Here is a 14,101-nt window from a genome sequence, read left to right on the forward strand (position 1 = left end):
ACACAATCTGCGACACACCAGAATGTTCTGGTTTGTTTTTATTTTTGTATATTCTTATTGAGTTGAAACGGTCATACCCAGACTACGTAAGCATGTCCAGAGCTAAAATGAAATTAAAGCATAATTATTTTTCCAACTGCGTTTTTTTACTTTGAACTTTTTTCTTTCCAAAAGTATCCAACTTTCATTGTCCATTGTGTCATTATCGCAAGCCCAAGTCATTAACTCAGTGTATCGTCTCAGCCCTAATCAAAATGTATGATTATTATACGGTAATTAAAAAATCGGATGCTGGTTCGTGGACCATTTGGTGAAAAGAAAGTTTAAAAAATTTATTTGCGTTTTATTTCCAGGTGTTTTATTTTGAAAACATTCCATTTTCATTGCACTTCGCTTCTCAGCTTGATGCGCCGCATCTTGATGACTTGATGGAAGCACACACAAAACCTAAGGGTATTACCCGCAAACACACACACGCGGTTAGACACATGGAAACACACACACACACACACAGACGCATACACACAACAGAGTGGTGAAAGAACAACTCAGCATCCAGGATCTTACAGCTGGAACATTCCCTTTAACCAAACTGAAGAGCCTTTAAATTGAAGAAACATCTAATTAGAAATGTTGTCGTATTATTGGCTTTGCAACACAGCAAAACGCTAATAAAATAAAACAATCTGAGTCTGAGACTCATAAACATTTTGAGATTCCTATTGTTCTTCAGTCAATATTTACTCTTCTAGTTCAGATCTATGAGTAATCTGTATTGATGTATTCATATAATAAAAGGTATAACTTGTTCTCTCGCTCTATTGTTTTAAAGTGTGTTTATTTCTCCAGTTCTCAGAGAGAATAATAACACTTTTCAACAAAGCCATTGAATTTAAATGGTTTGAGAAAAGCTCATTTGAATTGGTGAGGAAAGGAAATGTGTAAGAGCAGAGTTCCTCCTTGCAGAGTCAAAGTGAGTGATGAAAAGGAAGGAACCAGTTCCATTTAATGGTTTATCCAGGTTGTTCTGTGGTAATGAGGTAGGTTGAGGCAGCAGCTTGGAATAAGTGAAAGGAGATAAATGGTATGAGAGGGCGGAGTGGGAAGATTGATCAAGAAATTGAGTTAAAGGTGGAAATAAAGGATGTAGTGACGGGGGGGGGGGGGGGGGGGGGGGGGGGAAGCGGAAAAGGGAAATAAGAAGGGAATAGAAATGAAGACAGGGAGGAGATGAAGTCATGCCGTTGTTGTCATTAACAGAGTATGTAGGTCATGGCTCTGTCTGTCTTCACGCAATTAAAGCTTGAAACACACCTGCTTCACGCCCATGGGAAGCACTCTCCCAGGGAAAAGCCGCAGTGGATTATTTAATGTGGATTGACAAGTTAGAACCACAAATGTGATTGTTTACTTTTCGCACAGATAATGCAGTATTATGTATACAGTACAGAATTTCTTATTTTGTAATCTAATTCAATCAAAATTATCTCTGCTATGGAGGTCATTTTTTTCCAGGGATTTATTCGTTTGTATTTTTTTTTGCCTGATAGCAGTAATACGTTAAAAACACTGAACAAGTTTTGACCATTTTTTTTAACCAAAGATAGACCTTAAGCCATGGGAGATTCCATTAGATGTTGAATGGTATCCTGATTTATATAATCAGCTTGTAAAATCCCTATCTCTCATCATTGGTGAAGTTTCACAGATGATTAAAGTCATTGTCAGGTAACCAGTCTCATCTGGATCAGATCCGGATCACTGATCTAGATATCTTCCAACATCTGGCAAACAGGATATTTGTCACTTGGCAGAGGTTTTCACTGTCTTAGTGCTCTTGTTCTTTTAAATGCATCAATAGATTTCTGCTCTTCCATCAGTTCAACACTCTTCTCTCCTTGAATTGCTGTTTGTTTCCTTCTTTGAAATTAAAGAAAGCTGTTGACAGTACCAGACTGAAAGCACGGCGGATTATGGAGTTTAACACAATTGGTTAGACACCTGTGTCTCTCCTGATTCGGGGTCGCGAGACACTGGAAGAATATTTTTTGAACAATTTATTTTATTTTTCTGCAACTGCACCAAATTTGCCCTATTTTAACCTATTTTCATCGCTTTTCTTGCAATTTTTTCTCCTTTTAATGTATTTTTGCTTCACTACTCCCATTTCTCCATCAAATTTAATTGCCTTTTTTGCACATTTTTTTTTTTATCACTTTCAAGACATTTTTGGCACTTTTAAACCCTTTCCACCACTTTTCCTACCTAATGTTGCATATGTTGATTCATTATTGTCACTGTTAACCACTTTTCATCATAAATCATGCTTATTTTTTGCCAATTTAACCACATTCATGATTTGTCATGCCCATTATTTGCCAGTTTAAACTAATTGTTCCTACTTTTTAAATTACACTACTCCCTCCCCCCATTTATGACACTTTAAACCATTTTTACCACTTTTTCTGTCTGTTTTTGGACACTCTAATTTGCAACATTTAACCAATTTCTGTGGTTTTTAAAAACCCATTTCACCACCTTTTCCACCATTTTTGCTCACTTTTAACCTATTTTATTTCTGATTAAAACAAGAATTTGCATCTTTAAGCTGTCTATATACTATGGTGCAAATTATAATAAACTTTCTTGATACCAGTGGATATTAGTCAGATAAATACACTACCGGTCAAAAGTTTTAGAACACCCTAATTTTTCCAGTTATTTATTGCAATTGAAGTTGTGCAAGTCCATTACATAGCTTGAAATAGTACAAAGGTAAGTACTGAACAGCCATAGGTAAAAAAAAAAAAAAGTTTGGTTACCCAAAACTGAAAAATAATGTACATTTCAGAATTATACAAATAGGCCTTTTTCAGGAACACAAAGTGAGTTAACAATTTAAATCTGTTCTGCAGCAATGAAGGTTGAATCAGCCTTGAAAGCTGGTGCTATTAATTCCTACAGGTGTTCCAACTTCCAAGCATCAGGTGAACAGTATTGTTCATGGATTCCATCAATTCTTTTTCGACTCAAATTGCTTATTTATTCTATGCTTTCATTTCAGAGTGCAATGACACAATAAACTGAATAATTTTCAGTCAATAACTGGTGAAAGTGTGGTGTTTTAAAACTTTTGACAGGTAGTGTAAATAAATATGGTTATCACAGATTCATTTTACTGACTTTATGGATGGGCCCCAAAAAGCTCTGCCCTTTATTCCCCCTTGTCTCCACATGACTGTTCTTCAATGTTTGTGTTTGACCACCTTCAGGTATAGTGGGGGTCCCCGGTCTCTGGAACCTTTATTTTGGGGGTTGCGTGTTGAAAAGGTTGAGAACCACTGCTATAAAGGATGTGCAGTTGTAAAACAGGAATACACTTAGGATAAACAATCAGACAATAATGGCTTTTGAATATTTTCTGCTGCTACTCTCGCCAATAACCAATTGTTTTTATTAAGTGCCTGCAAATATTAGCTTAAGTCAGGATTCTCCACAGGTCAAAGTGAGTTTCCTGTTTTTTGCGAAAGTAGCTAGAGTCACGCATCACTCCAGGGTTTAACAAATCTCTATTCACCAACTTAGAGGAAGACTTTTTCCAGCTGGCCAATGTATCCTACTCACCGGAGGGCTGATTAAAAGGTAATGAATGTGATTTACGTCACCTGTGAGTGGTTATTATGGTATGGTTCCTTGAGCTGTGCACCTGCATTTTTCTTCTTGGGAAAACATTGTAAATAGCTTTCAAACTAACTGTAAATAACGTATCTGACACAGAATGTCCAACTGAGCGAGCCAATGAAGATTTCATATTTCTATTTATTTACAAATCTTCAGAAATGGATGAAAGTCAACAAACATTTTGTTTGCTACACCAATAGAGCAGGTTTTACATTTTTAATGTCTAATCACACAATCCTGATATACAAAATCCTCAAGTTTGTCGTACATTGTACAAAGGCTAAGCTGGAAAACACTCGCCTTGTGTAATCTACATAAAGGATTTAACACACGAGACATTTATTACTCATACATAATGGCCATATAATGAGAAAAGCTATATAAAAAAAACAACTTAATCACTCCAAACCTCACCCCTGATGTCACTTGAGGTTAAATCAGTTGAACAATAGAAAATGTGGGAGCCTTTGGATGCTGCTGTTATTATGCATTGTTGTTTATTCAATATATTTTATTACTTTATTACTTTTACTTACTTTTCTTTTATCGCTGATGTGGTTCGTTTGTGTTTATGATGTTATGATAGAGGAATGCTCATTTCTGTTGCTCCCTGGGGAAAGAGAGGGGTTTTCGAGGTGACTAATTTGGATTCAGTTTGACATTGCGGCTGACTGATGTGTTTAATTTATTCCTCATTTGACATTCAAATGTTGGAGAGTAGTGGTTGTGCGTAGCAACGAGGATAAGTGATTGAGATCAGTGGATTGAAACATCCACAGGTTTTGTTAGGGGTCAAACATGGGTTGAACTTCTCGCCCTCTGGTTTTGAAGAAAAGCTTTTTCATGATTTTTTAGTTTAGAGAGTCTTTTAAGTCACTAATTAAACACGGGTTTCAGTTAGTCACATTTTAGTTTTTTAGTTTTGTTAAAGTTCAAATTTAGTCTAGGGAAATCAGTTATTTAGTAGATTTGGCAAAGTGATGTTTGCTAAGGTAGTAAAAACTCTATTGGATTTTTCACAAGCTGTTTATTTTCAGGTTCAAGGTTCTTCATTTGTCATTGCAGTGTATTTCCATACAAAAAAACCTAAAGTGTTTCTCTCAGGCATTTGATGCTCTCAAACAACGGTCATACAATAGGTCCAGACATGACATCAGACATTGTACCGACAAACAACATTAAAAAACTGTTCCAAAAAAGGAAGAAAAGAGAGGGAAAAATGATTAAATGTTGTGTTTCTTCTTGGGGACCTTCAACCAGCACTTGAACCGTTTCCATCCAGATTTCTTTTTAGAAGCTGTCTTCTCCTGAGTTGTCGCAGTCATCATGTGGTTGGACCGCTCCAGTGTTTTCTCTTCTTTATCCAGAGCAGGCTGTAGTTGTATCAGCTTTTTTTGGAACGTGCTCTCATTATGGCAGTGAGCTTCCTCTATGACCTCCTTGTCCACCACCTGTTGGTTGCATTGATCCATCTTGCTTTTTAAGTTTTTCTCCATCTTTTTGAGAGCGACTTCCAATTGTGAAATAGTCTCTAGATGTTCATCTATGATACGATCCTTCTGTTTTAATTTATCATTTAGGTCTTGAAGGATGCGGTTGGTTTCCTTTTCCCTGATAACCACATTTTTTTGCTCTTCTTCCAACTGGTTTCTATGCTCTTCTTCCATTTCCAGATTTTTGGCATTAAGTTTTTTCTTTGCTTCCTCCAGGTCGGTTTGTAGTTGTATCAGCTTCTTTTGGAACATGCTCTCATTATAGCAGTGAGCTTCCTCTATTACCTCATTCTCCTCCACCAGTTGGTTGCATTGTTCCATCTTGCTTTTTAAGTTATTCTCCATCTTTTTGAGAGCGACCTCCATTTCTGAAATAGTCTCTAGATGTTCATCTATGATATGATCCTTCTGTTTTAATTTATCATTTAGGTCTTGAAGGATGCGGTTGGTTTCCTTTTCCCTGATAACCACATTTTTTTGCTCTTCTTCCAACTGGTTTCTATGCTCTTCTTCCATTTCCAGATTTTTGGCATTAAGTTTTTTCTTTGCTTCCTCCAGGTCGGTTTGTAGTTGTATCAGCTTCTTTTGGAACATGCTCTCATTATAGCAGTGAGCTTCCTCTATTACCTCATTCTCCTCCACCAGTTGGTTGCATTGTTCCATCTTGCTTTTTAAGTTATTCTCCATCTTTTTGAGAGCGACCTCCATTTCTGAAATAGTCTCTAGATGTTCATCTATGATACGATCCTTCTGTTTTAATTCATCATTTAGGTCTTGAAGGATGCGGTTGGTTCCCTTTTCCCTGATAACCATATTTTTTTGCTCTTCTTCCAACTGGTTTCTATGCTCTTCTTCCATTTCCAGATTTTTGGCATGAAGTTTTTTTTTTGCTTCCTCCAGGTCGGTTTGTAGTTGTATTAGCTTTTTTTGGAAGGTGCTCTCATTATGGTAGTGAGCTTCCTTTATTACCTCCTTCTCCACCACCAGTTGGTTGCATTGTTCCATCTTGCTTTTTAAGTTATTCTCCATCTTTTTGAGAGCGACCTCCATTTCTGAAATAGCCTCTAGATGTTCATCTATGATACGATCCTTCTGTTTTAATTCATCATTTAGGTCTTGAAGGATGCGGTTGGTTTCCTTTTCCCTGATAATCATCTTTTTTCGCTCTCTTTCCAACTGGTTTCTATGTTCTTCTTCCATTTCCAGATTTTTGGCGTGAAGTTTTTTCTTTGCTTCATCCAGGTCGGTCTGTAGTTGTATTAGCTTTTTTTGGAAGGTGCTCTCATTATGGTAGTGAGCTTCCTTTATTACCTCCTTCTCCTCCACCAGTTGGTTGCATTGGTCCATCTTGCTTTTTAAGTTATTTTCAATCTTTTTGAGAGTGACCTCCATTTCTGAAATAGTCTCTTGTTGTTCATCAATGATACAATCCTTCTGTTTTAATTCATCATTTAGGTCTTGAAGGATGCGGTTGGTTTCCTTTTCCCTGATTACCATGTTTTTTTGTTCTTCTTCCAACTGGTTTCTATGCTCTTCTTCCATTTCCAGATTTTTGGCATGAAATTTTTTTTTTGCTTCCTCCAGGTCAGTTTGTAGTTGTATCAGCTTTTTTTGGAAGGTGCTCTCATTATGGTAGTGAGCTTCCTTTATTTCCTCCTTCTCCTCCACCAGTTGGTTGCATTGGTCCATCTTGCTTTTTAAGTTATCCTCCATCTTTTTGTGAGCGACCTCCATTTCTGAAATAGTCTCTTGTTGTTCATCAATGATACAATCCTTCTGTTTTAATTCATCATTTAGGTCTTGAAGGATGCGGTTGGTTTCCTTTTCCCTGATTACCATGTTTTTTTGCTCTTCTTCCAACTGGTTTCTATGGTCTTCTTTCATTTTTGAAAGAGCTAGTTTAAGAAAGAAGACTTCCTTTTCTTTTGGTTCGAGACGAAAAGCTGGAAAAATTGTTTTTTTAGATTGCTTTACAGATTGGATACACTCTGGCTTAGCTGGGTATAGCTGGTGACTATTAAAGTTAGCAGTAGCTGTTGTCTGTGGTTTTCTCTCCATTTCTCTCAATGATCAGATGCAAAACTAGTGAATCGTTCCAAGAAAAGCTAGTTTCTCAAGGTGTAGAATTCTGTGTGGCAAGAAAACAATATAAGATCAAAGTGAAAGCAAATGGAAGAGAACATTGCTTTCATGCTATTGTTTGCCTGTTGCCTTTCATCTTTAGTTGTCATGGTTTTAGAACCCAGTGCAAGTCTCTGAATGCTGATTGGCTGTTAGCAAACACAATTCAAATTATGAATAATAATATTACATTTGTTTTAAATAGCACTTTTCAAGAAACTCTAAGTCACTTTATACATTAAAAAACAATGAAACAGATAAATAAAAAATAAAATGTATCCAAATTAGTGACATATATTTCTAACTAGTTTTGGGGCCATTTTAATGGTTTACTAAAATTCTGGAGAATTTTGAATCAGTATAATTAATAGTAAAATTATAAAATAATAAATAGTAAAAACACTGGCTCTGATTGGCTACCATGGAACATGACGCCACCTTAGCCAATCATAATCGCTCACCTTGTTTTTAACCCACCTCCTCACTACAGCTGAGTATGAAACCAGGGTTGCTTTTAGATCAGTTTATTCAATCAATGCATGTAACACACTGCATTTAACGTTCAGTAACGATAACGGCGTTGCAATGGCGTAAAAAGTAATTAGTTAGATTACCCCATTACTGAAAAACAAACGCTGTTACCTAACGCCGTTATTTTAAACGCCGTTATTCCAAACACTGGTCACATTTTAGTCTTTTAGTTTTGTTTAATAATAATAAATATAATAATACATTTTATTTAAAAGCGCCTTTCAGAACACCCAAGGACACTGTACAGGGCAGTCATTAAAATAAACACAATAAAAACAGCAGAATAAAACAGATAAAAACAAGTACAATGGAATAAAACAGGGTACAGCGTTGGTGTGGTGAATGTGTGACTAGATGCAGAAGGAATGTCTGAAGAGGTGAGTTTTGAGTTGTGATTTGAAGAGTGGGAGGGAGTCTATGGTACAGAGGTTAGTGGGGAGCGAATTCCAGAGCTGGGGGGCACAGTAGCTGAATGCTCTGTGCCCCATGGTGATGAGTTTGGCCGGAGGTACAGAGAGTTGGAGAGTGGAGGAAGAGAGGAGTGTGCGGGCAGGGGTGGCGATGTGGAGGAGGTCAGATATGTACGGAGGGGCCAGGTTATGAAGTGCTTTGAAGGTAATGAGGAGTATTTTGAAGTTGATCCTTTGTTTTATGGGAAGCCAGTGAAGTTGTTGTAGGACGGGGGTGATGTGGTGAGTGGAGGGGGTCCGTGTGATGATTCGTGCTGCAGAGTTCTGGAGGAGCTGCAGTTTCTGGAGGGATTTGTTGGGGAGGCCGAAGAGAAGTGAATTGCAATAATCAATGCGGGAGGTGACGAGGCTGTGGACAAGGATGGCGGTGGTGTGGGGGGTGAGAAAGGGGCGGAGACGAGAAATGTTCCGCAGGTGAAAATAGGCGGACCGGGTGATGTTGTTAATGTGTGAGTGGAAGGAAAGTGTACTGTCGAGGATGACACCCAGACTCTTAACCTGAGGGGAAGGAAGGAGAGAGGAGTTGTTGAAGGAAATATGGAAACTGTTGGATTTTGAGAGAGTGGATGAGGTACCTACAAGGAGGACTTCTGGAAATTTAGTCCAGGGAAATCAGTTATTTAGTAGATTTGGCAAAGTGATGTTTGCTAAGGTAGTAAAAACTCTATTGTAAGCACATATACCATTAACTATGTGTCATTCAAACTAAGAATTTGCCACATTACTCTTGAATAAAAAAAGTATCTAAGGTCACAAAAAGTTGAATACAAATTTACATTTTTCACAAGCTGTTTATTTTCAGGTTCAAGGTTCTTCATTTGTCATTGCAGTGTATTTCCATACAAAAAAACCTAAAGTGTTTCTCTCAGGCATTTGATGCTCTCAAACAACGGTCATACAATAGGTCCAGACATGACATCAGACATTGTACCGACAAACAACATTAAAAAACTGTTCCAAAAAAGGAAGAAAAGAGAGGGAAAAATGATTAAATGTTGTGTTTCTTCTTGGGGACCTTCAACCAGCACTTGAACCGTTTCCATCCAGATTTCTTTTTAGAAGCTGTCTTCTCCTGAGTTGTCGCAGTCATCATGTGGTTGGACCGCTCCAGTGTTTTCTCTTCTTTATCCAGAGCAGGCTGTAGTTGTATCAGCTTTTTTTGGAACGTGCTCTCATTATGGCAGTGAGCTTCCTCTATTACCTCCTTGTCCACCACCTGTTGGTAGCATTGATCCATCTTGCTTTTTAAGTTTTTCTCCATCTTTTTGAGAGCGACTTCCAATTGTGAAATAGTCTCTAGATGTTCATCTATGATATGATCCTTCTGTTTTAATTTATCATTTAGGTCTTGAAGGATGCGGTTGGTTTCCTTTTCCCTGATAACCACATTTTTTTGCTCTTCTTCCAACTGGTTTCTATGCTCTTCTTCCATTTCCAGATTTTTGGCATGAAGTTTTTTCTTTGCTTCCTTCAGGTCGGTCTGTAGTTGTATCATTTTTTTTGGGAATGTGCTCTTATAATGACAGTGAGCTTTCTTTGTCATTTCCTTCTCCTCTACCAGTTGGTTGCATTGGTCCATCTTGCTTTTTAAGTTATCCTCCATCTTTTTGTGAGCGACCTCCATTTCTGAAATAGTCTCTTGTTGTTCATCAATGATACAATCCTTCTGTTTTAATTCATCATTTAGGTCTTGAAGGATGCGGTTGGTTTCCTTTTCCCTGATAACCATGTTTTTTCGCTCTCTTTCCAACTGGTTTCTATGCTCTTCTTCCATTTCCAGATTTTTGGCGTGAAGTTTTTTCTTTGCTTCATCCAGGTCGGTCTGTAGTTGTATCATTTTTTTTGGGAATGTGCTCTTATAATGACAGTGAGCTTTCTTTAATATTTCCTTCTCCTCTACCAGTTGGTTGCATTGGTCCATATTGCTTTTTAAGTTATTTTCATTCTTTTTGAGAGCGACCTCCATCTCTGAAATAGTCTCTAGATGTTCATCTATGATACGATCCTTCTGTTTTAATTCATCATTTAGGTCTTGAAGGATGCGGTTGGTTTCCTTTTCCCTGATAACCATGTTTTTTCGCTCTTCTTCCAACTGGTTTCTATGCTCTTCCATTTCCAGATTTTTGGTGTGAAGTTTTTTCTCCACTTCATCCCGGTCGGTCTGTAGTTGTATCAGCTTTTGTTGGAATGTACTGTCATTATGGTAGTGAGCTTTCTCTATCTTTTCGAGAGCAGCCCCCATTTCTGAAATAGTTTCTAGATGTTCTTTTATGAGACGTTTCTTCTGTTTTAATTCATCATTTGGGTCTTGAAGGATGCGGTTGGTTTCCTTTTCCCTGATAACCATTTTTTTTCGCTCTCTTTCCAACTGGTTTCTATGTTCTTCTTCCATTTCCAGATTTTTGGCGTGAAGTTTTTTCTTTGCTTCATCCAGGTCGGTCTGTTGTATCATTTTTTTTGGGAATGTGCTCTTATTATGACAGTGAGCTTTCTTTGTCATTTCCTTCTCCTCTACCAGTTGGTTGCATTGGTCCATCTTGCTTTTTAAGTTATCCTCCATCTTTTTGTGAGCGACCTCCATTTCTGAAATAGTCTCTTGTTGTTCATCAATGATACAATCCTTCTGTTTTAATTCATCATTTAGGTCTTGAAGGATGCGGTTGGTTTCCTTTTCCCTGATTACCATGTTTTTTCGCTCTTCTTCCAACTGGTTTCTATGGTCTTCTTTCATTTTTGAAAGAGCTAGTTTAAGAAAGAAGACTTCCTTTTCTTTTGGTTCGAGATGAAAAGCTGGAAAAATTGTTTTTTTAGATTGCTTTACAGATTGGATACACTCTGGCTTAGCTGGGTATAGCTGGTGACTATTAAAGTTAGCAGTAACTTTTGTCTGTGGTTTTCTCTCCATTTCTCTCAATGATCAGATGCAAAACTAGTGAATCGTTCCAAAAAAAAGCTAGTTTCTCAAGGTGTAGAATTCTGTGTGGCAAGAAAACAATATAAGATCAAATTGAAAGCAAATGGAAGAGAACATTGCTTTCATGCTATTGTTTTAGAACCCAGTGCAAGTCTCTGAATGCTGATTGGCTGTTAGCAAACACAATTCAAATTATGAATAATAATATTACATTTGTTTAATATAGCACTTTTCAAGAAACTCTAAGACACTTTATACATTAAAACACAATGAACTAGATAAATAAAAAATAAAACGTATCTAAATTAGTGACATATATTTCTAACTAGTTTTGGGGCCATTTTAATGGTTTTCTAAAATTCTGGAGAATTTTGAATCAGTATAATAAATAGTAAAATTATAAAATAATAAGCCACTGTAAGCAGTAAAGTGCCAGTGTTTGATCTAAAATGCCCTGTATATGATTGTCCATTGAGTATCCTTGTGTTCATTTTTGTATATTAGATTATTATTATTATTATTATTATTATTATTATTATTATTATTATTATTATTATTATTACTAGTACAGTGCCCGTCGGAAGTATGCATTCATGTGGGAGCATAAGGGGTATAATTGTGTATTTTTGTATCTTTCTGTTGTGTTTTTGTGCATTTTTTGTATAATTATAGTTTTTTGTTGCATTTGTAGTGTGATTCTGGAGTCATTTTGAATCTTTTTTTAGTGTAGTTTTTTGTATTTCTGTTGTGTTTTGTGTTTTTTGTTTAAATATTTAGTTTTGTGTATTTTGAGTCATTTTCATATTTTTGTTGTTTGGTGTGTGTTTGCGGGGGAATCCATTCTAAATTCATGCGCACCAGTCCATCCACGTGTACCTGCCTAACTTTCACTAAACTTCTCTATTGTCAGTAGTTAGGTGTAGTGGCAGGTGTGTCGTGAGAGAAGCTGCAGTAATCAGGTGACCTTCACTAAGTAACATGTAAACACTTAGATCTGACTCAGAGCGAAACACTACAGTCAATACCACCCTATAGACGGGTGTCGTGACACAGACTATAACCGGACTAAATGGTGGTCCGTTATTCACTCAACACTCACATACCTGCATGCATGTCACGTAGACGGTGATCGATAGTGAAGCCCACCTGATCTATGTGTGTGTGTGTGTGCGTGTGAGAGACAGACTCTACCTGAGACTCTAATCTCCTCCGTTGGTTCTCACACACACGCGCCGCGAAAAACTGTGCAGCTTTCAACACAGCAGCCATTGCCGTCAATAACTTCCGAGTGAGCTCTGTCCAGTCTAAATAGCGAAAGGTCAAACTAACGTGAAAATAAACGTTTTGAAACATTATCACCAAATAAGGAACAGTAAAAAGTATGTTTCCTCAAAAGAGAAGTCCATGGGAGCGCACTACCATGCTACTGACGTGTGTCGTGACACAGACTGTAACCGGACTAAATGGTGGTCCGTTATACAACTTCCGGATGAGGTTCGTCCGGTGTAAATAGCGTTAGGTCAAACTAACATGAAAATAAACGTTTCAAAATGCCATCACCAAATAAAGAACAGTAAAATAAAGTATTTTTCCTCAAAAGAGAAAAGAGAAGTCCACGGGAGCTCACGCACGCACCGGAAATCAGGTGTGCTGTGAAATAGATATAGATGGTGCGCTAGCGCCCCCCTCGCACCCTGAGGTCAAAAGTTGAATAGGTTTCATTTCGGGGCCGTCCAGAAGTGAAATAAAATTAAAATAAATATTTTGAAATGACCAAATTACTCCAAAATAACAGATACACACACTTGGGGTATTTGGAACCCGTTGACCAAGTTTCAGGTCGAACTCGCACCGCGTAGGGGAGATATTTGCTCCACACGCACGCACACACACACAGACCTCCCTTGCTTTTATAGGTAGATTAGCAGAGCAGGGCTGCAGACAGGAGCTGTGACACTTGCTTTTAAAAGAAGAAAAAAAAACACCATACACCTACTTCTGCCACTTCCTGTTAAAACATCACAACCTGAGTTCATTTTTAATTTAATATACTCTAATTACATCTACAGCAGGCCTCCAGGATATACCGGACAAAATAAAGAGAAATACAATTAGAAGTCGTCTATTTATTGTCCCAAATAATGGTTTTTAATGTATCCTGTGGATGTCTATCCTAAACATTACAGGTTTTGCTGCAGACAGGAAGTTGGCAAACTTGCTAACCCCACATTGTTCATTTCATAAATATCTTTAAAAATGTTATTAGGAAACACAAGACAAGCTCTCTTTTGAGAGACTAAACACAATTACAAAGAATATGAATCAGTGAAACATAATCTTATAATAAAAGCTACAATCATAACAACCACTGATTGTCTTCGTACAATTACTGTCTCTTTTTGCTGTAGGTCATGTGTCATCTTTCCCCTTCCACATTTATGTGTTAAATCTTATTATCTGCAAGTGTAATTAAATATTTCTCCAATAATTCTCACAGCAGGTGTTGCCTAATCTTCCTCGTAGTTTTTCTCTGACTCACGTTTGGCAGGAAGTGTTTGTTGCTCTCTTCTCCAGTGGCTTAAACTCTCAGACAGACATCATGTCACACCTCTGAGCACCAGTGGGTTATGTCAGCACAGGTGTTCCTTCCATTAGGATAAATCACACCAGTTCTAGCGGGTAACAATCTGATATAATCCAATGTCAACACAACACACATTTAGAGCGATACACACAACCCATCACATGAATGCACTTTAGCTTAGATCAGCGGTGTCAAACTTATTGTTGCTCAGGGGCCAAATCCAGTGCAGTTTGAGTTCAAGTGGGCAGCAGTATTAGTTAGAAATTTTAACATGCCCTAGTTTTCACTTCCACGTATAACTGATATA

General features: G+C 37.5%; 1 protein-coding gene across 1 annotated transcript; it reads right to left on the reverse strand.

Moving 5' to 3' along the window:
• Positions 1 to 4,904: 4,904 nt before the first annotated feature.
• LOC114455105 (putative leucine-rich repeat-containing protein DDB_G0290503) lies at positions 4,905 to 10,982 on the reverse strand. Its single transcript, XM_028436125.1, has 3 exons — positions 9,498 to 10,982; positions 8,251 to 8,794; positions 4,905 to 7,117 (listed from the first exon to the last, which is right to left on the reverse strand). Exons 1-3 carry the CDS (start codon positions 10,980 to 10,982, stop codon positions 4,905 to 4,907), a joined length of 4,242 nt encoding a protein of 1,413 aa, XP_028291926.1.
• Between the last annotated feature and the right edge of the window lie 3,119 nt (positions 10,983 to 14,101).

This window comes from Gouania willdenowi, chromosome 21 (assembly GCF_900634775.1).
Source record: "Gouania willdenowi chromosome 21, fGouWil2.1, whole genome shotgun sequence".
NCBI classification, from domain to species: domain Eukaryota; kingdom Metazoa; phylum Chordata; class Actinopteri; order Blenniiformes; family Gobiesocidae; genus Gouania; species Gouania willdenowi.

Bases quoted from the DNA above. Each gene is read 5' to 3' on its own strand.
- LOC114455105 (XM_028436125.1), bottom strand. From the start codon at position 10,982: ATGGTAATCAGGGAAAAGGAAACCAACCGCATCCTTCAAGACCTAAAT. The intron at 8,795-9,497 runs GTAATAGAGGAA...CCTTCCCCTCAG, and splicing joins AACAGGTGGTGGACAAGGAG to GTTAAGAGTCTGGGTGTCAT. The intron at 7,118-8,250 runs GTACCATAGACT...CAATTTTTCCAG, and splicing joins TTCGCTCCCCACTAACCTCT to CTTTTCGTCTCGAACCAAAA.